This window comes from Ailuropoda melanoleuca, chromosome 9 (genome assembly GCF_002007445.2).
Source record: "Ailuropoda melanoleuca isolate Jingjing chromosome 9, ASM200744v2, whole genome shotgun sequence".
Lineage (NCBI taxonomy): Eukaryota > Metazoa > Chordata > Mammalia > Carnivora > Ursidae > Ailuropoda > Ailuropoda melanoleuca.
This window is the reverse complement of record NC_048226.1, coordinates 16,034,698-16,061,453: the sequence shown is the minus strand read 5'-3', so window position 1 is coordinate 16,061,453 and position 26,756 is coordinate 16,034,698. Positions and strand designations below refer to the sequence as shown.

General features: G+C 42.7%; 1 protein-coding gene and 1 long non-coding RNA gene across 3 annotated transcripts in view; one reads left to right on the top strand and one right to left on the bottom strand.

Moving 5' to 3' along the window:
* Window positions 1-1,631: 1,631 nt before the first annotated feature.
* Window positions 1,632-13,558, bottom strand: ARRDC4 (arrestin domain containing 4). The gene is made up of 8 exons (XM_034667918.1): window positions 13,131-13,558; window positions 8,842-8,908; window positions 8,451-8,598; window positions 6,407-6,509; window positions 5,154-5,410; window positions 4,476-4,638; window positions 3,737-3,891; window positions 1,632-3,358 (listed from the first exon to the last, which is right to left on the bottom strand). Exons 1-8 carry the CDS (start codon window positions 13,417-13,419, stop codon window positions 3,302-3,304), a joined length of 1,239 nt encoding a protein of 412 aa, XP_034523809.1. The 5' UTR covers window positions 13,420-13,558; the 3' UTR covers window positions 1,632-3,301.
* Window positions 13,559-13,600: 42 nt separating this feature from the next.
* The window catches only part of LOC117803730, an 80,591-nt gene continuing 67,435 nt past the window's right edge, over window positions 13,601-26,756 (top strand). For both annotated transcript variants that reach the window (XR_004627718.1, XR_004627719.1), the window contains exon 1: window positions 13,601-14,116. This is a non-coding gene — a long non-coding RNA (uncharacterized LOC117803730). The remainder of the gene's footprint in view (window positions 14,117-26,756) is intronic.

Here is a 26,756-nt window from a genome sequence, read left to right as displayed (position 1 = left end):
GACACAGTCCTTGAACAAAGTGTATGGCTTTTATCCATTTGAAAGGGGAGGCTGACTTGGGTCAGTGTCTTCCAGTATGCGTCCCCTGGCAGCTCATCAGATCCACTAAATTAATCCCGGGGAAACACAAGACCCATAAAACACAAACACTCCGGAAGCTTTAAAAAGTAGCCATTGTCATTTGGGAATAAATGAAGGTAACACTCTCTCAACAACCAAGACAGTTTAGGCTTGCTCATGGTACCGCTTCTCTTCGTGGACTGCTGAAAACAGATATCCTTGGGGAAACCGAGCCCACTGCACCCCCCGGGCTACCTGACCCCCGATAGTATTGCATCTGCAACAAATGGATCTTAATTCAACAGCGATTAACATTTCGTCTTGTGGTCCTGATTTCCCCTAAGTCTGTAACCATTTAAGTCACAGTCTTACAAACACAAAGTGGACACAGAACGAGCACCTCACAGCTTTAGTGTCATCATTTTATTAACAAAAGGAACCCATGGGGTTCAAACCAGAGTACAAAATACAATCTTTATTTTTTTTTCCTGTGGGTTAAACTGTTACATTTTTAATAATAAAAATAAAAAAGCTTTCATAGTTAACTTATCAAAAACAAAACCCCTGCCTATTGAGTTTCTTATTGTGCAAAAGAAAAACATAAAAATTAAAGTTCTGCCCATGGAAGGATTTTGTGTGCCGAAAGATACACGTTTTCCATTTCAACATTTGTGCATCAAAAAGAAAATTCTAAGGCCACAGTTTTCTTTGCAAACTAAACAACAGAATAACAAGCAGATAGCAGCTAAATTTTTATCTTCATTCCCAAGAATTCTGTTGCAATGTAGAATTTTCTACATTCATAGAATAATTTCTTGATTATAAAAAGGTATGCAGTTTCAACCTACTGCTTAAGGTCAGATATACTGATACCAATTCGATAAGGCAAATCATACCTTTTAGCTATTCTTTTAAGTGCTACAAAATGAGCTTTGCTTTAATTTTGTGAGCACACTTCACGATGTCTCTTACCGGTGATAAAACAATCCTAGCGAAGGATTCCACTGAGTAGCTGGAAGCCAACTACTTGGCTTTTTACATGGGACCAAACAACTAAACTTTCTTCCTTCATACCACTTTGCTTTGCTTCTTTCACTTTATTTGGTATCATGGAGATGGACCGTGTCTTGACAGGGCGTATAAACTATAACCCAGAAGTCAAGAAACAGTTGAAGAACATCTTTTTTTAGAGGAAAAACAAAACTGTTTAGATAACACTTAAATACACAGACCTGTTTAAAAATACACAAAAACAAAGCAAAAAAACCCAAAATGAAAAACAAAAAACCACCAACACTAAAAACCAAAGCAGGGAATAAAGTTCTGTGACAATTGCAGTCCCACAATTATTGGTTTAACAGNCGAAAAACGAAAAACCAACACTAAAAACCAAAGCAGGGAATAAAGTTCTGTGACAATTGCAGTCCCACAATTATTGGTTTAACAGTTTTGCACTGTGATTTTAAATAGTGGCTTACAATGAAAAAAATTGCTTCAGATGCTTACGTGATTACAAAGAGAGGTATGTCCAGAAGGGGGAAAAGTATACATTTACTTAATGCATGTAAAAAAATCCCTGATCAGATGGCCAACTAACTTCTAAATACAAAACTTAACCTTAGAAGAACTTTGATACTTGTGACTGAATATACCGATTAAAAGAAAAATTACTCGCTCTGGTGAACAAAGCATGGCATTCTGCATGGGAAGCACCAGGGTTTCTAGGTCGAACCCGTAGGACATGGAGAAAACCAAAGTACTCGGCTGGTCCAAAATCTCTATCGTGGGAATCCTTATCTCCCTTCCACTTAGGGTCCGGGAATGCTCTCGGCTCAGGAAACTAACAGATGAAAGGAAAAGCGAGTGACCATATGACCATGAGCAGAAGGGGGAGAGGGGGACAGTAAAAACACTGCTCAGACTTCTAGCAGCAACACAATCTTGTTGGTCGGAATATCCTGAGGTTAAATGATAATAAAATATTGCACCAAAACAATAAAGAAAAAAAATCACAGTATGAATAGAATTACGAAACAACTGGAATTGGAGGAACAATGCGCACGGACGGCACAGTGACTGTCATCAGTAGACTTCAGTCTCTTGGCAGGAGTTCAGTACGTCCTTTTTAAAAACCATGGCTTATTTGTACCCTCTTCTGATTTTGCATTTATTTTGAAATACCCTTTGGTAGACATATGTTAAACTTTCATCTAACACTAGCCTTATAGATGTTTCCCTCGGCCCACCTGCAGCTTTAGTGATAGGTCAGGGCAGACTGCGACTGCCAATTAGCAGAAACTCCACACAGGGCTCATCAGGCCTAGAGTGTTCAAAGGATTCTGATAACCCCACTAGAGGTAGGTTAAGAAAGGCTTTTGTTGTTTGGTTTTCTTGTTTGTTTTTGCATTTTTTTCGTGTAGTTATCAAGGCAGCCTGAGAACGCAACCTTATTATTATTTTTTTCCCTTTCTTTTTCTACTGTGATCCTAGGTAAATAAGCCACGGGGGAAATCAAACACATATCCTAACAAAGCACTTAAAGGGGGTGAAAAAGTATGGCCTTCAACAAAACGTGTTCTCATACTGAAATTCATCTTTCCCCTCCGAACTGACATGCATTGCAAGGAACTCTTTTCTTGGCTTCATGATACTGGAGAGCCCAGACACCGTGTTCCTTCATTAGGGCCTCATCAAAAGGTTCCTCTGAGGACTTTAGTCCTATGGGACACAGTAAGAAACCATGAAGCCCCTCGCGTGTCAGGGTCACACTCCGTACTTAGAGTGGGCCTTTTTCCTGCTACCTTCTGCAAAATCAAGGCTCCCAATGACTCTGTACTTCCTTCAAGCTCAGGGCCACTTCTGTCCCACCGGGAGAAACCTTTCTAAAGTGACACTCGCATAGTGTTTCCACTCTCCACACAGAGTCTGTTCTCTTGGGTCAAGCGCAGGCACCCTTCACTTTCTCTATCACCTTCAGGACTTCCAGGACGTTCTTCTCATGTGACTTTTCACGTCTTATTCACTGTATTACTTACAGGGGACTCACGACCATACCGTAAACTCGTGCAATGATCCTGCTGGCCCACTGGGAAGTTCACCTAGTCTTTAATTTCTATCACCTTCCATCTGGATGTTCGTTTATGTTCTTACATGCCTCTTCTCTCCCTCTTTTCCAAAAAGGCAGGGGGGAGGGGACTGATATTCTAATGTGACGATGACCGCAGTGACTTCGGAAATTTGTTCAGAGAATGAAGGCAACGGGCTGGGTGTCTTCTATGTCAGGAGGATGCGGGTCAACCTGCAGGAAAAGAGAGAAGACCAGGGTTACCCTTCCAGCACCTGTAAATAATCTTCGTATCTATTTCTAATTATACGGTGCTTAGAAGCCAAGTTGCTATGGGCCTATTAATAAGAAGTCCCAGTGGGTCACTTAAGTGCTCTGGACTCCACGGCCACAGAAAACACTTTAAAGGCGATCCACAGTACTCTACGGGCGTGCCGTCGCTTACAAGGGAAAATATTACAAAGGCAGGTAATCGGATCAGTGCCGGTCTAGCATCACCAGAAATTTTTTTAAATATGTATCCCTTACTAATTAGGCATCAGCAACAGATACTCACAAAGGATTGTTTCCAGATGGCCGACTGAAAGTCTCATTTTCTTTTGTTTTGCTTACCTCTGAATAAAGAGGCGGAGGCTGAAACCGGAATTCCTGTATGCAGGCGAACATGGGACAGCATGCTTCCCCCTCACAGTTAGGGGGCTGCGGGTAAGGAGGCACGTGTCGAGAGAATTCCTCCTCTGACACCACGTCTGCGTAATTTGGTGGTGCTGCGACAAGAACACAGTTGGGTCTCAGAAGTCTGTGCAAAAACTCATTACATCAATCTCTTCTGAACTCTTACCAAAACAAGAAATTGAGCTCAATTTGAAAACGATGGGTTTTTTTTCTCCCCCTCTAATGAGCAAGTTTTTGGGCCCATCACGACAGAACGTATTTAAAGGATTCTGCTCTTGTGAAATCACTACTCACATTTATTGTATATTCTACTCTTCTGAGAGGTGTATGTGATATAGTGCAGGTAAAAAAAAAAAAAAATCACTGAACTGGGGCTACCGAAGACACAGAGCACTGAATCCTGATTCGGACCCCTTTTCACTGTCTTCCTGTTAATAAATGGGAATTGAGAGATGAGACTTCATTCTGGCGCTGCCATCAGCAGCTCGGGGCCCCGGGTAAGCTCGGCTCTCAGAGTCCCTTCCAGGAAGGTGGTTTTATAATTTCAGGTACTCAGAAGAGTCAGCGTAGCTGTGGCGGTAGGAGCCGTTGTCGTCTGAGCACCTGCCGCCTCAGCCTGTCCCCAGGTAACCCCCGGGGGAAAAGCTCGTGTGGAAAGAACCTCCGAGCCTCGTACCTTCGGGCTGCTCGGGCAGGGTCAGCGCCAGCCAGCTCATATCCATGCTGAACTGGCTGGCAACGCTGGAGTTTCTGCTGCCGAAACCATGATACGGGATTGTGCCGATCACTAAGGGCAGCTCGAGCATCAACTTTTTAGCACCAGGAATGTGAATATACACCTAATATGTCCAAAAAAGACAAGAAAAAGAAAAGAGAGAGAGAGGGAGAAAGGCAAAAATAGAAGTTAAACCTCCAATTTATTTTTTCACAGAAACAAGTACCTTTCTTGCCTGCCATCACTTCCGCAATAGAACTGTAAATGATCCCAACCAAATCAGATGAAGAACAAACCAAAGGAAGGGCCCTGGAAATACAGCGAATTTGCTCTGTGACGGGGAACCGTAGCCTTCACCTGCTTCGCTGTAAGTGAGCACGGCTTACATAATAATTATAAAAAATGAAGTCTATGTTTTCAATAGGACAAACACGCCTTAATTGCACGTTATTTAATTAAATTGCTTAGGGGGACAGTTTTTGATTAAGAACAAAGGCCAATCTCCATCATGCCACAGTCTGCTCTAAGGTTGACATACAAGGATATTGTCCCAGGTGTTAAAGGTACATATTCGTGGTAACATGGCACAGCTACTGCTCCATTATACATATTTTTCATTTTAAGAAGATCTCTCCTTACAGCTAAGGAATAGTCCACTCTGATAATGCAGCAATCCAGGATGGATGGAGTAACAGGTGGGATTTTGAGAGTCTTCCCATTCCACGTGTCGGTGCCCCCAGAAGCAATGTGGTTTCCTCGCACGTTGGCAACCATGTGTCGGACGGTCTTTGTTCTCCCACTCGCCAAATACGTCTGGGTTTGGAAAATAGCAGCTTTGGGAACAACCAGCCGAGAGGAACAATTCTCTATCTCTGCATAGATTGGAATGGCTTCTCCTAAAAAGAGAACCAAAAAACACCTTCAGAGACTTTTCAGAAAGTTTTCACCCCGGTGGAAGACAGCCGTTCACCCATTAGAGCAAAAGTGGCCACGTGACTTAAACAAATGGAGAACTTTGATGGGAAACTTGCATCGTGAATCTGCGTCCGAGATCCGAGAATTCACTGCAGGTCGTGGTACATCCTGGCTTCTACTTATTGCGCTGTTTGCTTTTCTAAAGCAGCAATATTAACTTGCCAATTCTAAAGATATGTAAATGACAAGTATCTATAAAAATTAAGATAAGACATAAAAATAAATGACCCAGTACTATGTTAAGTACAGAAGATCACTAACACGCTCACGAGTGCCACCAAATTAAAATTCGCCCAACAGGAGAACAAGGACGTTGCTTTTAGGGAACCGATGTGAAGGCATAAAGGAAACAACGGCCGGAGCAGGCGACTTTCCCGTCCGCATCACGTGTGCGCACTCTACCATCTGTACCACATTCATTTCCAGTGAGCCGGAACCCTGGAGTGGGGGCCGAACCCGCTGGGCGGAATCAGATCCTTCACGAACGGCTGCTGCAGAATCTGTCTGACTGTTCAGGCTGTTCGTGTTCTATGCTCTCACCCCCGTTTGCGTACGTACGCCCGGCACAGGGTCAGAATGCCCAACGGGGTTTCAGGCCACAACAGCGCTCTCTGAGCAACGCTGCTCCCCACCTTCTTCTGCAACGTCAAGTAAAACGCTGGCATTTGCCCACTCTCCCAGTTTTAGTCTTTGTTACTAAAGTGAAAGAAAACTCCATGAGTTTTACTGGAATCTACTTGTCCATTCAAAAATACTTACATGTCCATTATTTATATGAAAAACAGAAAGCCATATTATCCACGTTTTAAAACAGTATGTATGCCTCATGAATTACAAAACACACTATATAAAATCACTTTAAAGTAGCTAATAAAATGCGTGACTCCTCCATTTGGACTGTCGAACATTTTGCTTACCGTTACAGTATCCTTTTCTTTCAATTTTGGCACTCAGTGACACAGGACCAGACGTGAAAAACCAGCAGCCAACCATTTTCTCTTGAGTTTTCAATACAGGGGTCTTGAAAATTTCAAACAACAACAGGACTTTAATTAAACGAGTAGAAAACTCACAGAACTTAAAATTACGTCATTCTTTATTAAACAGTTGTGAAGAAATGTCTTCCAGAAAACGAATCAACTTTTTCTCCTCATGTGACATATTAGACAAAATGCTTGCTGAAACATAAAGCATTGAAAAAAAAATCATTCTCTTTTTAGGAAAACTAAAATGAACTGTCAGACTCAAATTAGGCTGACACCATCCTATTTTATACTACAATTATTACAGTTCTGGGAAACGATATAACTTCCCTTAAGGTAATAATAAAAAATTATAGTAGTAACTATTAACATGACAGAGATTTTTTTTTTAAAAAAGAAATTAGGCACAAGAAGAAACGGTATAAAAGTCAATAATCAGAATCTTGTATTTGTTTTGGCATCTAAAATGCAGAAGCGGCAAACAGCCTTGTTTCCTGAATTCAAAAACGCACAATTAGGCGGAAATTTCAAGTGCCCTTGAGACAGGTTTTGGGTTCTGTGCGATGGTAGCACAACACACCCAATACAATGGACCCACAAGGTTATCGAACAGACCACCCCAGCTTCTCTTCTACGGCGTCAAGAGAAAGGACACAAATTTAAAAATGCTCAGTTTAAAAGATGCACAAACCAAAAGCTCATCGTCACACCCAAAACTGCAATAGTTTTTTACTTATAAAAAGAGTGTTAAAGGATTAATAGTTTCCCTTCTTGGCAAAATAATAACATCTCCTTATATCATTTGCCACAATGGTCCCATAAAGAGTTTAGGAATAGCCAACTTCCCAATTCTAAGTAGTTTTTAAAAGTACAAGACAGTACGGTCAATTTGCAAAAACAAAACAAACAAACAAATACCCCAAGGTGTTAAGTGGATGGTAACTTCCAGCTGGAACCGCAGCTTTCAGCCTGGTCAGCTGGGTGCTGGCCCTTCTGGGATTTTGGCCACAAGGGGCCATGCCGCCAGGGCCTAACTGTTATATTGTCACCCTCTAAAAGGGAACATTCGAGTGAAGTCCATTCCATTTTCGAATGAAAATAGGGTGAAACACCTTTTAACTCCTGTTTTTTTCCCCTTATCTTTCAAAACATTGGCCAGAAAAAGAAACCCCCAGTACTAAACATACGTCTTTGGAACGTCCCTATCATGATGGCAAGTTCAAATTACCCCAGTATTTTCTATGAAGTAAAAAAAATCATTCATTCATATTTAAATGAAGAACCATTAGGTCCTCATAGCTATCATGAAAGTACAAGGTATAATTTTATATTATTTTGATAATATGGGTTTAGATAAAAGAATCTCACTCATTAGCTCCCATCTTGCCTATTCTGTTGTTACTTATAGCCTAATCTTTCTTATCAGCCTACAGTATTTCTGGTGATTATTAGAAGTTCAATGCTTTAATGTGGCCAAATCTGTCATAAGGAAATGATAAGAGAAAGGCTCTCCACAGCAGCTGCACGCACTTACTTAATGTTAGAAAATGACATGCAAAATGGAAGGATACGTAGCATAATGGCCTCAGCCTCAATAACAGGCTGAGCGTGATTAATACTCTTCCGTAATTACTGTTCCTCAACCTGCTATTATTGAAGAGTTTAGAACACCACAGCCCCTTGAGCGTGGCCGCGCTGGAAAAAGTAACCGCTCTCTGTGTGCGCATTATTATTATTAAGCCTTATTAATGCATCTCAAGCCTGTATCACTTTTTGGCAAAAGCAGCCCTGAACAACGGAGACATAATCAATAGTATTAACACACACAATTTGTCATTTGCCCAACCTAGAATCACACATTTATAGGGAAGGCCCACGGGTTACAGGATTGTATGGCAAAGGGACAGGACAGGCACGGGCTCCGTGTATGCAGCACTACGGAAGCAAGGAGGAAGGGAGGGGAGGAGGAAGCACTTACTAATAATGCTGGTGTGTTGACATCGATGTGACTAATAACCTGGAGCTCCCGCTTCACACTCTGATCAGGCACCTTGGGTCGTTCCAAAACTGCCCTCACACAGTACTGAATACTTCCGTATTTCCCGGTGAAGGAGGTTACTAAAGGTCTGGAATGAACCAAAGAGGTTAACTGAGAAGTTTATCTTTCAGTGAAACACAGCTGGGAAAAAACCCTTGAAGTGCTGGTTTGGGTTAAAAAAAATTAAAAAAAAAAAAAAAAAAAAAGAATGTGAACAGGGTAAGTCTACGGAAGGGCTATTCTAGGAGCGTCAGAAGACACCTGGTACCCTCACGTCGGGAAGGACATACTACAGAGAAAGAGACCGCGAGAGTAATACCGCTTCACTTACTCAGACGGAAGTTGAAAGCTAAATGGAAATTCATGTTTTCCAGGCTGTAATAAGAGGATGCCTTCACCTAAAAAAAGAAAATACATGTTAACTAAGGTTTGTATTAGATCAAGAATTTTCACAACCTAAATCGTATTTTTTTGACAAGGAGGTTTCCCTGGCTATAGCATCCAGGATACTCCAAAAAGTACATTAATCTCTAAGACTTAGGGAATGAGAATTTGAATCAGTGTCGACCAAGTTTCATCCATTTTAAACCATATCTATACAGTTTCTATCTTTAAAGAGACCAATCACACAAGCAATTACCATAAAGTATCAGAGCCCAGAGTCCTCATGTACATGCATATGCACACACGTTTGTTTGCCCCACTCATAAACTGGCACAAGCGTCCCAACATTGTATCACAAATACACACCAATGCTCTTACACTACCATAGTCTACTCTTATAGTACTATCAGATGCCAACATTAAATTGCATTTAAAACTGATTTAGCAAAAAATACATCTATTTATTTTGGGTATACCATAAAAATCAGATTCTGTACTCCTTGGGCAAAAAAGGAAAAAGGAAGTGAAAAATGTCCTTGGAATATTGTGCAGATTGAGTATAATACCAAACAGCCAAACCAACAGGACAACTTATGCGGTAAGGGTCATGCATTTACGCTGAAGCTCTACCAATTAATAGGTGCTTAGTTAATTGGTGGTTAAGTTAGGATACAGAGCAGGGTCGGCCAAGCATGGCCATGACTCCTCCCTCCCTCTCTGGGTTCTGGGTCAGCCAGCTCCACTTCATCTCACACAGGGGCTCAGCCTTGCTTGTCGGAAGGCCGAGATGCAGGGTGCGGATGGACCCTGTGAGGCCAGGGGTGCTGCCGGAGCCCCCAGTGAACACATGACCGGCATCATTCAGCTCCAAAGCCAACTCCAGGGCTGTCGTGTGGCTAGACAGCTCTGCAGAGATACTTAGAAACTTCCCCTTCATTTTATGCTCATCGATTCAAGTTTAGAACTAAACCCCCTCATTAAGGGTGGCATGATTCAGGTGAAGAAAGTGCAGCACAGATGAGAACTTTGAGATTTGCCTGGTCAGCTGATACTAAAAACAGAGATTTCTACTATAGCCATTCATTTAAAAAGAGAGAGGGAGAGAGAGGGAGACATTTAAAAGGCTAATAATAATGGATAATATATATTTATATATATAAAAACATAATTTTTTCACTTACTAAGAACAATTAAGTTAACATTTTGACCTTGTACTTGCAGAAAACAGGAGTGCATTATTGGTGCATTTAGTCTTCTGAATCTATTCCCAATTTTCAGTGCGTAATATATTGGGGGGGAATAAAAGTAAGGTATTTACCACTGAAGATCATTCAAATAGAAATACAACACACGTGCGTGACCTGGAGGCCAAGTGAACAAGTGACAGGGACAGGAGGCCATGTTCGACCACTACGATGCAGGCAGCTCCCAGGGCTCAGGTGTGCCCAGAGCTGCCCTCCCTGTAAGACTCAGCACTGTTACAGCAGGGCTATCAAGTTCAAGGCTCAAGGCAATCCCAGTGCTCCTGAGAGAGCTGGACTAAAGTTCTCAGTTGTAATCCTTAGACTACTCAACGTGACAATCCGTGAACTTTACAATGTTTAAAAGTGTGGATTTAATAGGAGTCCAAACCTTACGGTGCTTAGACATCAGGCACCGAGGATACAAAGATGAGTAACGTCAATCCTCAGACAGACCATGGGAGGAGAGGAGGCTACAGACACACACAAGTAACGTGCAGAGAGTGCGGGAGCCTGCTCTGGACCTGAGGGCTGGCGTGGAGATGCGTAGAGGGCCTTTACAGGAAGGGAACAGCGTGAGGCTGGGCACAGTGGGCATATGTGGGGAACAGAGTTACTCGGGATACTGAAAGAGATAAAGTTCTCTCATCATAGAGAATACAAATTAACATAGGAACTAGAACATTTAAAACAATACTTTCCATCACCTCCATACATAAATAGGGACACAACTGGAGAAAGTTGATAAACATAGGTTATAACATTTGGAATCACATCTTAGTTTTCTTCCTTTCTCTTATTATTATTTTTTTATTTAAAAGTTTCACAAGCTGAATCATGCGCCCATTTCTGCTTCTGTTCTCATGGCTCAGTACTTCTGCCCTATACACTGAGGACTACAGTGTCGCAGAGAGGTGTTCCATTCACCAATGGTCTTAGAGCCCAAGCTCCTCATTCAGGGCACTCGGGAGCTGTGGGAGCTTTGAACATCATTACAGCAAGGACTTGGGCTCAGGAAGGTTGAGGGACTCCCACAAGGTCATATATTGCTGGCAGGTGACCAAGTGAAACCAACTCTGTTCTGTCTTGTCTTTCTACCGTAATTCCTCAATAATTAAAAAAAAAAAAATCAACCACAACGATAGCAAGGAGATTAGATTAACAGTGCCAAACAATTATCTGGGTTGATTTCCTGAAAATAGATCTGAAAATAGATTTCCTGAAAATAGAACAAGCAAACAATGAATCAGGGAACACTACATCAAAAACTAATGAAGTACTGTATGGTGACTAACATAACATAATAAGAAACAAATAAAAATAAGCTAAAAATTTTCAGGTTGTCTAGGCTTAGATATTCTATTCCACCAGAATGAAAAAAGCAAGATCTAACCTATGATTCAAAACAGTATTTGTCAGACCAGATTTTACCAAAGCAATTTTTTATTGCTAATCCCAGGTCCAACTTCTATTAATCTCACTTCTATTAACTCAGTAGTTATGGGCACAGAGATATTGAGAGTCCAAAGTGCTGACAAAAACCACTTTACTTCTCTCTTCCATGACCCTTGACTCCAGTCAGCCATCTTGAAAATCTGGGTAGTCCCTGATAATTGGGGGAGGCATGTGTGGGCTGATCTTGGAAACCATACTGAGGAAAGGGTCACCCAACACACTGTACTTGTGAATCCAAAAAGAAGACTTTGGTTCCAAATGTTTTTTCCCCCACTACTATACTTGGCATCACTGGATTCTCACGTACCTTGAGGATTTAACTGTGAACGGTCTACTTTTCCAAAGGGGGAAAAGGAAAAATTGCACATACTATTTATTTTGTATAAGACACAGAAAACATTAAGACATTGATATACTGCCTTTTACTCTTCAAGGGAGGGAAGTTTATACCATTATCTCCTTTTACAGATAAAAGCTGAAGCTGATGAGGCAGAAAGTAAAATAGTTTAAAGTAGCTTCCACCAGCTTCATGCAGAGCAAGGCTCCCTGTTTCTAGTATTTTCATGATTAAAAAATAACTTTTTGCATATTTACTATATATAATTACCTAAAATTTTATATTTATACACACAATATACATACAAATGAAACAGCTATGTCTTGGGTTCCCACATAAGCACTAGGAAAAACCCACACTATTAACTGCCTTCACAAGAGTGGACAAGAAGTGGGTAATCATTCCTCCAGAAACTTACAATGCCCAGATCCCACTGTCTCCAAAGGCCTACTGGAGAGGGAGGGGGATGTTGCAAGTACACAAAAAGAAGCAGCGAATAAAAGACAAAAGAATAGAGGGCTGAGGCAGAACTCTTAAGTTCCTCTGCTCCCAGAAGGAGGAACCCAAGTATGATGGGTCAAGTCAAGAAACACTTCCTTTGAAGCATCAAACTTTACATCAGAACTCCTACCGCTCACGAACTACTTCCCTCTTCCCAGGATTGAGGTTTTGCTAATTCATCATGAACCAAAAACGAGTGTGTCTACCTCTAGGATGGGAAAAAGGGGAGGCCCATAAAACACTGAGCACCACAGCATGGAACCTCATCGACTGATTCCGCTCGCCATCCCTCAGGCCAGAAGGGACAGGACCTAGATCCCCAGATCTTAGATTTCTGACTGCTCATCACAGGTTCCCATGGCAACGGTTCACTCCCGCAGCAGTCCTGGAAGGTCCTGGGACGCCGGGCGCTGGGCAGGCCCAAGCGAGCCAGAGGCGAGGCGCCAGGTAGACGTGCGCCTTCACCTCGCGCGATCGCCCCGGTGCTTTGCAGCAAGGGGGGCACAGGCATTGTTACCCACCCGTCACCGGCGGCCAAACTGAGGCTCGGGCCACCCCGTGGGCGGACCCCAGCCCCGGATCCCGCCCCCGCCCCCCTAGCCGGTGGGCATCTGCCGGCGCGCTCCCTCCCGGTTCCTGCCAGCCCCTCTGCGGAGCGTCTCATGGCCCGGCGGGGACTCCGGGGCCGTGGCCCTCGCTCACCGGCCGGGGGCTCGCGCAGGCTCAGGCGCAAGTTCAGGTACTCCACCTCCGAGGCGGCGGCCGGGGCCGCAGCGCCAGGGCTCGGGCCCCAGGCGGCAGTGGCTCGGCCGTGGGCCTCCAGGCGCACCGCGCGCAGGGCCACCGGCTCGGCCGCCTCCAGCAGCACGTGTCCCGCCACCGTCTCGCCGCTCGAGTAGCAGCCCTTGCGCTCATCCTCGAACACCAGACCCAGGCTCTTCACGCGGCCCTCGGAGCCCACCGCCGCCGCGGACCCCGCCTCGCCGCCCATCCCGCCGGGCTATGAGGCCGCTCCAGGGAGGTCGGTAGCTGCCCGGAGCCGGCGTGGCGAGCAGAGCGGCGCCGCTGTCACGGGCGCCCGCCGCACACCGAGGGCCGCCGTGGCCGCTGTGCGGTGCCCAGGGGAGCCCTGGCGCGTCGAGGGGCCTATCGCTTTAACAAACCCAGGTGGGACTGGACAGGGGCCGGGACAGCCCACCCCCGGCGCGCTCCCATAGGCCGGCTGTGAGCACCGCCTGGCGCCGATTGGTTGTAAATGGCTACTGAGTCATTTCATAGGCGCTCCCACGCACCGGATGGCGCAGGTAGGCAGTGCGTGATCAGACACTGGTGACCAATCGGGATACGCAGGCGTACACGTGCACAGGCCGCTTATTGGCTGGGGAAACGCACAGTCCTGGGGCACTGACCAATAGTGAGGCGGTGCGCCCATGTGGACAGATAGTGGGAAACAATATTTGTTAGGGAGGGGGCGGAACCGGGAATCTCCGGCTCGCAGAGTGTCCCCGTTCTCATGGTTACGAACGGGGGCGGGGTTTTTGGCAGCTTGGGGACTGTTTGCAGAAGTCGCTGGGTTTTTGCATTGGTATATGACGTTGTGACTGCAACTGGCTTGTGTTTATGATTTAATCTGCAGGACTATGGGGAAATAGATACCCTGGAAAATGGAACTCAGCAATAATTCTCCTGTGAGTTTTAGGTGGGTGGGTGGGGGCGGCTGCCTCGAAACTTTAATGGATAACTTGGTAACTGCTAACCTCCAGGTTTCTGAGCCCCGCCTCCCCGGGGTTTCGGAATTCCCAGCCTGAGAAAAAGCGGCAGACTGGAGGAATGAGGCTGTGATTCTGAACCTGGTACGACCCCCAAGGAGTTTTCCTGGGCTCACAGCCTTTCTAAGCTGGGAATAGCCCAGAACACTGATTCTTCCTGTTGTAAACAAGGTCATGGATCAGGTGGTTTCTTTCTTTCTTTCTTTCTTTTTTTTGTTTTTTTTTTTTAAAGATCTATCTATCTATCTATCTATCTATCTATCTATCTATCTATCTAATCTATCTGAGACAGGCAGTGAGAGAGGGAACACAAGCAGGGGGAGTGGGAGAGGAAGAAGCAGGCTCCTAGTGGAGGAGCCTGATGTGGGGCTGGATCCCTGAACGCTGGGATCACGCCCTGAGCCAAAGGCAGACGCTTAACGACTGAGCCACCCAGGCGCCTCCGAATCAGGTGGTTTCTAAACAGTAAGTGCTACCCAGGTTTCTGCTCCACCTGAAAGGATTTCCTGACCTCCGTGTCATAGTCCAGGAAGACTTCCAGTTGCACTGATGACTTGGTATCCACACCCATAGCTGCTTTTGCCAGTTCTCATTTTCATTTTGTTCTTCAATATTCCATTCTTTCTCTATTCTGTTCTATTCTTTTATTTTAACCATTAGCGTGGCTGACATCATCTGTCCATTTTCTAACCCTTTAAAGTTCTTTCCTTATTAAAGTTCCAAGTTAGTGAGCTGTTATCACAGATTGATCTCATATTGAGATTTAAAACCTTTCCTGAAGTAGGTATTTCCTTTTTTTTTTTTTTTAAAGGATCCCAAAGGAAAGGTTGGTTTGCTGCCTTCTTTGAGTTTAAATTATTAACGTGGAACTTTACTAAATCCTTACAACTTTGAAGTATGTTTATCACTTCTGAAAGAAAGTGGAAAGGGCCACAGATATCTGCATACAGTTCTAAAACAGCTGTTAGTTTAGGACCACTTTATTTAGAAGAGTTCCCCAAATGCTATTACCGGTTCACTTTTCTTTATAGCACAACCTCACCTTATATACTTATTTGTGTTGTGCTCATCACTACCATTTGAAGCACAGAACTTGCTCTCCTCATTGTTGTACCTGTAGTGCCTAACGCAGAGTTTAGGACACAATCAGCACTCAGTAGTGTTGACTTGATTGAATGAAGGAATCACAACACCTGCAGTATTATTTCGCTTTGCAATAAATGGATAGTACTCTGCCTCCTACTTTACTATATCTTCACCCTCTCTGGGCAGATTTCTCTATTCCCACCCCACACCTTCCAGATTAGGTGGCTGAGAAAGATCAGGCTTTCTTTGCTCATTTGTCAGTTAATCATACTTTGACTACAGGTAGCAGAATGCAGGGACAAACGTTGGCTTAAACAATAAGTGTATTTCTTGTTTACTTAACCAGAAGTCCAATAGCAGGTGCTGTCAGGGTTGGTTCTTCAGCCACCTCTTATCTTTCTCCACTGCCATACGCAGCTCCCTTCCTGGTGGCAATGGTTTCCACAGCTCTAAGTATCCCAAAGCAGAATTAAAAAAAATAAACAAATAAAGCAAGGGAGTCCAAGCTCACACACACACACACACAAAAGTCGGATTTTTTCCCCTTCCCTTCCTCTCTTCCTTTCAGAAAAAGAATACATTTCCTAGATGCCCCCAATAGACTTCTTACGTGGTGTTGTCCAAAACGGACTCGTCTGTGCACCCGTAGGTCATTAACTGGCAAAAACAAATGAGATTTTTACAATTCGCTCAGACCAGTGATTTTTTCTCTGGGGGCTAAATAAAATCAGAGCTCTGTTAGCAAATGGCTGTTGTGTGGTCAATCTAGAGCCATTCGACTGGCATAAGTGGGCCTGGCCGTATGCTATAATAGAACAGAGCTGTCTCAGCCAAACCTTAAAAAAGGATACTAGAACAAAAACTATTCTATGACTAGGCGGATGGTAATTTATATGGTGACCTACCTCAGTCACAGATGAAATTCCATTTTTATTGTGCATACATTATTATAGCTATTTGAGTTCTGCTAACATTAATATGGCAGCATGTAGCATATTAAAAAATAAAAAATCCAATCTGTCAGTCTCCATTATTTAACTGGTGTGTTTAGATCATTTACATACAATGTAATCTTTGCTATGGTTGATTTTAGGTGCATCATTTTATTATTTGCTTGATTGTGCCTCTGTGGTGTGTGTGTTTCTCTGTTCCTTTCCTGTTTTCTTTTTAATTATTTGAGTATCTTTCAGTAACCCATTTAAATCTATTTTCAGACTCTCTTTGTAGTATGTTTGAAGCAGTTTCTCTAGGGATTACTGTTCCCCCTTTATGTCATAGTGGGCGTGTATGTTACATCCACGTGTATTGATAACTCCACTAGACACTGTTTACATTTTTGCTTCAGATAGTTATGCATATTTTATAGAATGCAAGAGAAAAACAGTCTATTATAATTACCCATATATTTATCATTTCTGTTTTGCTCTTTCTTTATTCTGAAGTTCTAAATTCCCTCGGGAACATTCTAGGTTGAAGAATTTTCTTTAGCATTTGTTTTAGAGAAGGCCTGCTAGCAGTGGATTCTCTTAGTTTTCCTTCTGAGAAGGTTTTCATTTTGATGTGATTACTAAAGGATACGTGTGCTGCATATAGAATCCCATGTTGGAAGTTCCTTTCTCTTTGCACTTGACCGATAGTGTTCCATTGTCTTCTGAGAACTTTGGTTTCTAACGAGAAACCAAGCAGCCCTTCAAATTATTGTTCCCATATATGTAATGGGTTATTTTTTGTTTGCTTTCATTATTTTTTCTTTATCTTTCATGAATTTGAATATAATATGCATGGGTTTGGGTTTCTTTGAGTTTATCTTGTGTGGGGTTCTTACAGCTGTATATTTATGTCTTGCACCAGATTTATGTTTTCTGCCCTTATGTCTTCAGATTTTTTTCCACACCAATCTCTTTCTCCCCTCTTTTTGGGACTTAAATATGACTATTAGATCTTTTTGATACTGTCTCAGGGGAACAGAGACTGAGTTTTTCGCTCTTTTTTTCCCTTCTCTCTCTGTTGTAGAAATTGGGTAAATTCTGTTGATCTGTTTGCAAGTTCACAGATTCTCTTCTCTGTCACCTTCATTGTATTGTTTAGATCATCCAGTGAATTTTTTATTTCAGATGTTTTATTTTTCAGTTCAAAAATACTCATTTAAAAAAAATTGTGTCTGTTTCCCTGATAAGAGCATCTATCTTTCCATTCATAAAGAGTGTCTATCTTTATCTCTTTGAGCATGACTATAATAGTTGTTTGAAGATCATTGAAAAAAAATTAATACCTGAGTAATCTTGAGCTTGACATCTGACTGTCTAGTCCTTGGAGAATCAGTCACACTTTACAGCTTTTTTATGTTTAGGAATTTTAGATTATATCTTAGACATTTTGTATATTATGTTATATTAAAATCCTCTGGAGAATGTCAACTATTTTCATTTAATTGACAATGAACCTGGGTATGCTCAGACCGTTCCAGACTCACCTTCTGTGGGCAACAGTTCCAATGTCAACTCAGTTCTCAAATCCTTCGCCCTTTGGCTATGGGTCTTTTTTCCACGTGAGCAGCTCAGAATGAGCTGGGGACTTCTGTCAGTTCATACACAGGATTAAGGGATACTCTCCTCCATTTCTTTCCTCTCCATTATTTGCCCCATTTTCTATGGCTTTCAGAGGCCCTTTTCTTCAATCCTTTGGATAGAAATTTGCTGATTCTCTAGAAGTTTTAGCTACACAAGCTGCTAAGTAGTTTTATACAATTGGGATTACTCTCAAGGCAAAGCAGTGAGGGAAAAAGAGAGAAAAAGTTGAGGCTTTCGCATTAAGACAAGTTTCCTCCTTCGGTTTCAGATAATGCCAATATGACCACCTCATTGCAGCCCCAGGACCAGAGCCATTTTTAAGGCAGAGCAGAAGTAAAAAGAAAGAGAGAGAGAAAAACAAAAATATAGGTGAATCCATACTGATATAAATAAATGATTACATAAATAAATGGAGGAAAAGAGACAAACCTTCCTTATAGAAGAATTCCCAGTAAGTGATACAGATTCTCTTCTTTCTCCCCTTGATTTTGCACCAAAGTTAAGGATTTGTTTCCAACCCTGAAACACTGCTTTAGCCAGATTGACAACATCAGTGATACATTATGTTGTAGCATCTTCCTCTGATAGGATGTCATGAAAACAGCACATCACTCCCTTTGGTATTCTTCACCCAAACCCATAACTCCATTCTAAGCAGGAGCAAAAGATCAGGCAAACTCAGTGTGATGGACATTCCACAAAACACTGATCAGTATTCCTCAAAACTCTCAAGGCCATAAAGACAAGAGAAGACTGAGAAACTCCCAGACACGAGACTGAATGCAATATGGTATCCAGGGTTGTATCCCCGGACAGAAAAAGGACATTAGTGGAAAAATGAGTGGATCCAAAGGAAGTCTGGAGTTTGGTGATAGTCATGTACGTCGTGATAAATGGTAACTGTACCAATGAATACTTTCTTAGTTTTAAAAAATGGATCATGGCAGTGTTAAGATGGTAACAATGGGGTAAAGTGGGTGAGGGGTGCATGAGAACGCTAGACGATCTTTGCGGATTTTCTGTAAGTTTGGAATTATTCCAAAATATCAGCAGGGATTTTTTTCCATGGTCTCCTGCTTGCAGAAACACTTGGTCTTGGTTCTCTGATTAAAAGATAGGGGAAGCCCTATGATATTTTTGCTGCCTGTGGCTGCTTTGTTGTTCCACACTGGGGTCATCCTTGATTCCAAGCCAGGAGATGAAAGAAAACCCTCCAGAAATCTCACTCATGATGGTTTGCTTTTTACGTTTTGACTTCCCTCCCCAAGCCGCTTGCTAATGCCAGTTCCTAGCTACTTGCTATTCGTTCCCCTTTTCTTCCTCCTTCCTCTTCCTCCTCCTTTTTATTTTCAGAGTTTTAGTTATAACCACTGGGAGAGAAGTCTTCTACTGTGTGACCCTATGTTCTCCAGCACTAGAGTTTATTTTTTCCCGATCCTTCAGATCTTAAAAAGGTAATTAAAATGCTGTGTAAGTACCAACACACATTCATTATCTTTTTGGAGGGTACACACATTCATCTTGCTTTTAGCCTCACTATTTTTATCCGGTAACTTTAATTTGTGCTCACTCATACCTTGATTTTTATTTGGAGGCTGGCTGATGTTTGAAACTCATTTGCTACCTGAATTGGAAATCAACTTTACAAAGGGAAAATCTCTAGGAAGAAGGTGAAGGATCTAACCTCACTTGAACATTCACTGAACACCAGCCTAGGTGCTCAACACGTGTGATCCCGTTCAACTTCACAAAAATTTCTGTGAGGGGGCATCTCAGGATAGAGATCCAAGTTTGCAGACAAGGAGCCCAGGTTGAGAAAGACGGAGTGCCTTGCTCCACATTCCATTTTCAGTAAGTGACAAGGCCAAGGTCAGACCCAAGGCATTCTGTGTTCATAACATTGCCCTTCAATATCATGGTTAAGGGGAAAAGAGAAAGGAAGGAACGGAAGAAGGATGGAAGAGAAAGGAAGAAGGAAAAATGCTTGATTTATTTTATTTTTTTAAAGATTTTATTTATTTATTTGACNCTTTTTAAAAGATTTTGTTTATTTATTTGACAGAGAGAGAGACAGCCAGCGAGAGAGGGAACACAAGCACCGGGAGTGGGAGAGGAAGAAGCAGGCTCCCAGTGGAGCAGGGAGCCTGACACGGGACTTGATCCCAAGACCCTGGGATCATGCCCTGAGCTGAAGGCAGATGCTTAACGACTGAGCCACCCAGGCGCCCCTAATATTTTAGATTTTAATAAGAGGAAAGAAGAGACGTTCACCACTCCCAGCTGGGGTTCCCTACCAGCACAGTGGGCAGGCCCTGGACACTGAGGTGCTCCATACCCTCCCGGAAATGGTGAGCACTCTGCTGGAGCTCCTGCCCCCCACCGGCCTAAAGTGATCCCCACCTTCTTCCTAAAATGATTGGTGGCAGCTGCAGAGGAAATAAAGGAGCTTTTTTTTTTTTTTTTAAACTTGAAGGAAGTTGGAAGGGAGAAAGCGTATGGGGGGATAGACAACTGAGCAGGGAAACAAAAGAGGACAAAATACACCCCAAAAAGGAAATACTACAGACATATTTTTTGTGTTCCCCTCCACCCCCACCGTGGGATGGAGAGACAGGAATTCATGTAAGAACACAGGACTCTTGCTACAGATATCTTATTCTGAAGAGCAGAAAGGCCCTGCCTTCTTCCTGCTGGGTTCTCGCATACATAATGTCCTTGAATTGTGACAGCAGTAGAATGAGAACAGCAAGGAAGTGTTTCCTGCGAATGAACTGAGAGTAGATTACATTCCATTATTGCAACTGAACAGGCAAACGTGAAACCAAGACGCATAAGATAAGTAACAATTAAGGATCCTAAATAAACATAATTAGACCCATACTGAATGCAGAATCCATGGGAAGAGCTCCCTGTGACCAAACATCATCTGTTCAACGTCATGGTCCTTGAGGACTATCCTTTTGCCCCACAGGGGTCTGCTTTGACGGAAATGGCCACATAGGGATTTCACAAAACACCTTCTTGCAACTATTTGGGGGCTTATGAGGAATTCTAATTGAATTGAATCATAAAATTATCAGTTACAAATTATGAAGCTTTATTCCACTGTAAATTGTGAAAACTGTAGAAAATCACTGTAGGAATCAAGACCCTTTCCCAGTGGACCCGAGCAAAGAACATGCGAGGGCAGGGGAGTCCCATGCTCCTATTTTGGTCCCATTTAGACCCTTCTTCCCTGGTCTGAGGCCAGAACCACCATTCCCAGCTTAGTATTTACATTTGCAAGCGTGTGTGCATGTATATAGTTTTATACGTTTGTTTTACACACAAACGCACAAACACATAAAATCATACTCTAGTTATGGGCTCTGCACCTGGATTTTCTTCACTTCAAAGTATGCTGGAGTCTATTTAATCACGACTTAAAGGTCTGCCTCATAGTTTTTATGAAAATCATAGGATTTCATGGTGTGACTGTACCATTGTTTATATAATCACAGCCCACTAATAGGCATTTATGTTCCTTTAGATTTGGAGCTATTAATAATGATTTTGCTCACACCCTTCTGTAAGTGTCTGCATAATTATCTCCCCTAAGGTAGAAACCCTACAGTGTGATTGCTGGGTCAAAGGACATGTCGCTTTTAATTTAAATAGATACTGCCAGATTGCCCTCCAAAAAAATTATAGTCTCATCATTCGTGCGTGGAATCACTTTTTTATCTTGCCAACCGTGGATAAAGACAGTCTAAAATTTTTGCCAATCAAAAATTGGGTGGAAAGGGTATTTCATTGGGGTTTAAATGTACTTTTGTATGAATCTGAGTGAGATTAAGCGTATTTTCATGGGGTATGTTCTATAAAATGGCATTTCATCTTTCTTTCTCTTTTGAAGGTCTTCTGTTTACCATGATTATGAAAACTTTACCTATATTTTCTCCTGTTGTTAATTTTTCTTTACCTTAAGCTCTTTAAATTTGACTATCTTGTGAAGAAAAGTATTTTACCATTTTTCCCCAAAGATATAGCTAATTCCTCCAACATAATTTATTGTAATTTATTTCCCTTTCCCACTGTATGGAATATTCCTTTTTATCACATAATGAATTGACATAAATCCATGTCTTATTTTTTTTAATTATTCTCCCTTATACTGCCCTATTGTCTGTTCCTGCACCAAAGCATTTTTGTTCACTTCAGGTTTTTCCATAGTAAGTTCTGATAACTAGTTGAGCAAATATCACCTCATTTCTATCCTTCACACATTTTATTTTGGCTATTTTTATAGATTTTATCCCCTGAAGATATCTGGGACTCATTTGTCCAGACTTCATTGAAAAACCTGGATATTTGATTGGAATAACATTGGGAAAAGTTTGGATTTATCAGTTAAGTTGTATAGAATTAGCATTTACAAATATCAAGCTTTCACATCCAAGAGCTTATGTGTTCTTCAATAAAATTTTATCTTTTTCTTCATATGGGTCTTGCACATTTCTGGTGAGGTTTATTTTATATATTTTCCCTGCTATTTTGACATACATGGGATTTTTTTCTCCTCCTGGACATTTTCAGACTGGTGCCTCCTAGCGTGTGGCAAGACTATTGTTTGTATCTGCTCCCGCATCTCAGCACTCAGTGGACTCCCTCCATCTGTTAGATTACAGGGCTCATGAAGCCCTCTCAGTTTTTTTCGAGAGTCAAGTAGATCACAGGCAAATGGGGTTAAAAAGGCATAATGGTATAAAAATAATAAATCCTTTCACAGATTCCAAGTGTCAGCCTCCCTGTGTCCTTCGGGCGTCTTGAGTTACAAGGGAGCATAGCATCAGGCAAGGCAGGGAAGCCTTCCAGCTCCCCATGTCACACGCCAACATAGCTGGACCCCTTGGCCTTTGGCATGGGCTCCAGGGCTACGAGCTGCTGAGTGGGGCTTATTGTGTGATGGCCATTCAGAGGCCTGTGCAGAGCAGGCCCCGGGGCAGAAAAAAGAGTAGGGGCTCTTGTTCTTTGGTTCAAACCCTACTACTATCACTTGCTCTATAAAACTGAGGAAGGGACTAAGTTCTCTGGGTTTCAGATGTTAATGCCCTCTTTGCTGTCTGTGTCTCTCTCACATTAAATGGAACATTCTGTGAGGTGCCTGGTGTACAGTCAGTGCCCAGTGAATGGTGACCCTCGTGGTTCTCAGGGCGATGGTGGTGGAGATGGGCTTTGCGTCTAACAAACCTGCTTTTGAGCCTTGGCTCTGATACTTCCCCTGATGGCATGACCGTGGACAAGCTGATTGGATTTCTTACGCTCCGGTTTCCTCAAAGTTTTCTAGAGAGAACTTGAGGATTCAGTGAGAATATGTAAGTGTTAGTTCCCTGTGAACGGTCGTCTTTCGGTGATGTCATTTCTGTCATTCTTCCTTCTAGGGGCAAGACAAAAAGTTCCCATTGAGATGCTGAGAAATATATTTTATTAGCTCGCATTAAAATCACATTTCTAATTACAATCTTCAGAGAGAGAGCTTCAAAGTTCACTCGTGTCCTGTGAAGAATGTTAGGATTTTGAATGACTAGATTTGTGTGTGTTTTAAACATGTTCTCAACTATGCTGTTTCCCATAAATATATGGAATAAGGATCCCAGGTAATGATCCAAGGGATCCTAGTGTGTAACGGCTCAGATCCTAGTGTGTAACGGCTCTCACAAGCCTGAGCATCACCGGACACTGCTTCTCAAAGGCATACTGGGACCAACTTACACCCTTGATTTTGCACCCCAAGCCACACCGTCGTGGATTACTTGGGGAAACAACGAAGACCTCTCAGTTGCTTGGGCCCAATATACTTTGAGTCTCATTAGCAGAGTCGAAATAATCCATTTCATTTATTCTTTGCCCTTAGGCTAGCATGGGGAGAGGTAGTTCAGTTATTGTTAATAAAGAAAATTAATGGATTATTACAAACTTTGAGTTGGAGTCAGAGTTTGTTTGTTTGTTTGTTTTAAGGTGGGGAGGAGCAGAGGGAGAGGGACAGACAGAATCTTCAGCAGGCTCCATGCCCCGTGCAGAGCCCAATGTGGGGCTCGATTGCATGACCCTGAGATCATGACATGAGCTGAAATCAAGAGCCAGACAGACACTTAACTGACTGAGCCACCCAGATGCCCCTGGAGTTTGAAGTTCTTTAAAATTGGACAAGGTGGGGTGGGGTGTAAGAACTCACATTTCACTGAAGGAAGCCTTATTTGCAGAGGCCCTGTTTCTACAGATTCTGCAACCAAAGCATGGCTGATATGCACATTCTAGAGGACAAGCCAGATGCTAACCAGCCACCAAGATGTGGCCACCATGTATCCATCTATCCTTGAAGAAAAAAAAATGAGTGCTTTTTAAAGTAGCCATTAGAAATAATGAATGTTTCCAAGGGGCGTTTTAAGACTGCCTATTAGATAATTCATCACGTTTGTTGCCAATACCCACAAGCTTTAAATTTGCTGCTCAATGATTTTCAGAGAAGTGACTTACCTTAAGGGTTGACTGGAATAATCCACCCCTTCGAATGTATATGGAAATGACACGCCCATGTGGACCAGAGCTTGATTTATGGACAAGGAGCTTGGAGATACTGACTCTGGTTTACTAAACACGGAGTGGCTCACCTGATTTTTCATACCCACACGTGGTGAAAGGCTCTGTGAATGAGGTCAGAGGCCTGTCCCCACCCTGCTTGTGGAAACCTTTGTCATTGATGGAGAGGTGGCAGAGGGGAAGATTCACAGTTTATTGGCAGGTGTTTGTCAAACTTGGGTTTTAATAGTGTGGTTTTTTTTTGTTTTGTTTTTTTCAGGTCTCATGTTTAGGACAGAAACAGGATTGTACCCAAGGGAAAGGATATGAATAGAAGACATTCATCTCATATTGCCCGGGTTTGGGCATACCCACTTCCTGTACACGGAAGAAACTGAGAGGGACAGGGGAAAGCAGAGTGGTGACCACTGCCTAGCCCAGATCAAGTTCAGGGCAAGAGCACCCTAGATTAGTGGTTCTGAACTCAGGGTGCACTTTAGAATCACTTAGAGAGCTTTAAAAAATACAGATCCTTCGTCCAGGGGTGGGGGGAGGACTGGGTGGCTCATTCAGCTAAGCGCCTGACTCTTGGTTTCAGCTCAGGTCATGATCTTGGGGTCCTGGGATCAATCCCCCGTTGGGCTCCCCACTCAGCAGGGAATTTGCTTGTCCTTCTCCCTCTGCTCCTTCCCCTGTGTTCTCTCTCTCTCTCTCTGGAATAAATATAACCTTTAAAAAATATATAGATGCTTGGGCTCCACTCAGATCAATTGAACCATAGCCTCTGACCTGGACAGTAGTGTTTATTTATTTTTTATTTTTACTTTTTTAAATAACTTATTTATTTGAAAGGAGCAGGGTGAAGGGCAGAGGGACAAGCAGACTCCCTGCTAAGGAGGGAGCCTGACGTGGGCTCGATCCCTGGACTTTGAAATCATGCATGACCTGAGCCAAAGTCAGATGCTTAACTGCCTGAGCCACCCAGGCATCCCTGGGCACTAGTGTTTATTATGAGCTCTCTGGTTACTTCCAGCTTAAAATAGCACATCTGGAGTAAGGACTATTCATTGTCTCAAAGATGAGTCAGTTCTCATTGATCCCAACCAATGGGAAGCAATCGGTAATCCCTACTTGTTTAGGCAATGGTACTGTGAAGATTTAAAGTTACAGATTCAAAGAAAAAATAAAAACGTATGGAAGGTGACAGGTGTGAGTTCTTAACCTGAAATCGTAGGGGTTCCACAGGGCCCTGAAAGTATGCCAAGCTTTGAGCATATGTAGGTCTCTATATTTAAGGGATGGGGTGACAGGGGGAAAGCGTTCATCCCCTTTAGAGGATTCCCAAAGGAAGCCACGGACAGCAAATATTTTAGGAACTGCTGAGGGGAAAAAGCACCTTCCTGAAATCCATGCCCACACAAAGACATGCACATAGGTTTGAAGAAAGAAAACTTACAGGTAGGAGGGTCCTGAGTGCTCTCCCAAACTTTCACCGTTCTCCCATTGTTCCCCACTCTCTAACTGCCCTGGTCACCAGTTCCTGGTACCTGTGACAGCTCCCACCTAACAATTCAGACCCCGAGGAAATCACCTTTCCTTGATACACCTCAGCACAGAGGAGTGAGTTCCATCTCCTCAAAACTACAGATGATGAATAGAACAAATAATTAAGATACTCAACCACTGATGCAAATAATTCCAGATCAGATGGAGAATTTCTCTCCTTCCTTTTTGAAAATCTCAGATGGAGAGTCTTTTAATTCTCAGGCTCCTACGCTCATGCTCCAAGTTTCTGTTCCACTTCCCATATATCTTAACTGGCTTCGCCCAAACCCTCTCACGTCTGGCTCCATGGGAACATTCTTGTAAGCCAAAGCCCCTGGCAGATCAGTAAGGTTTCTAAAATGTGGGACATGCTTCATGTCTTCAGCACCTTTCAACTCCAGTCTGTCCCCCCCCCCGGCTTTAGTTTAATTCTGAAGTTTAAAGTTGAGATCATTTTTTTTCTTTTTTTATAATAATATTTTTTATTGTATTATGTTAGTCACCATACAGTACATCCCTGGCTTTTGATGTAAAGTTCGATGATTCATTAGTTGCGTATAACACCCAGTGCACCATGCAATACGTGCCCTCCTTACTACCCATCACCAGTCTATCCCATTCCCCCACCCCCCTCCCCTCCGAAGCCCTCAGTTTGTTTCTCAGAGTCCATAGTCTCTCATGCTTCATTCCCCCCTTCTGATTACCCCCCCTTTCTTTATCCCTTTCTTCTCCTACTGATCTTCCTAGTTCTTATGTTCCATAGATGAGAGAAACCAATTGCAGTCTGTTTTCAAAGCACA

Bases quoted from the DNA above. Each gene is read 5' to 3' on its own strand.
- ARRDC4 (XM_034667918.1), bottom strand. From the start codon at position 13,419: ATGGGCGGCGAGGCGGGGTCCGCGGCGGCGGTGGGCTCCGAGGGCCGC. The intron at 8,909-13,130 runs GTGAGCGAGGGC...TTCTTTTTTTAG, and splicing joins CCTGCGCGAGCCCCCGGCCG to GTGAAGGCATCCTCTTATTA. The intron at 3,892-4,475 runs GTACGAGGCTCG...TTCTTGTCGCAG, and splicing joins CCTGCCCGAGCAGCCCGAAG to CACCACCAAATTACGCAGAC.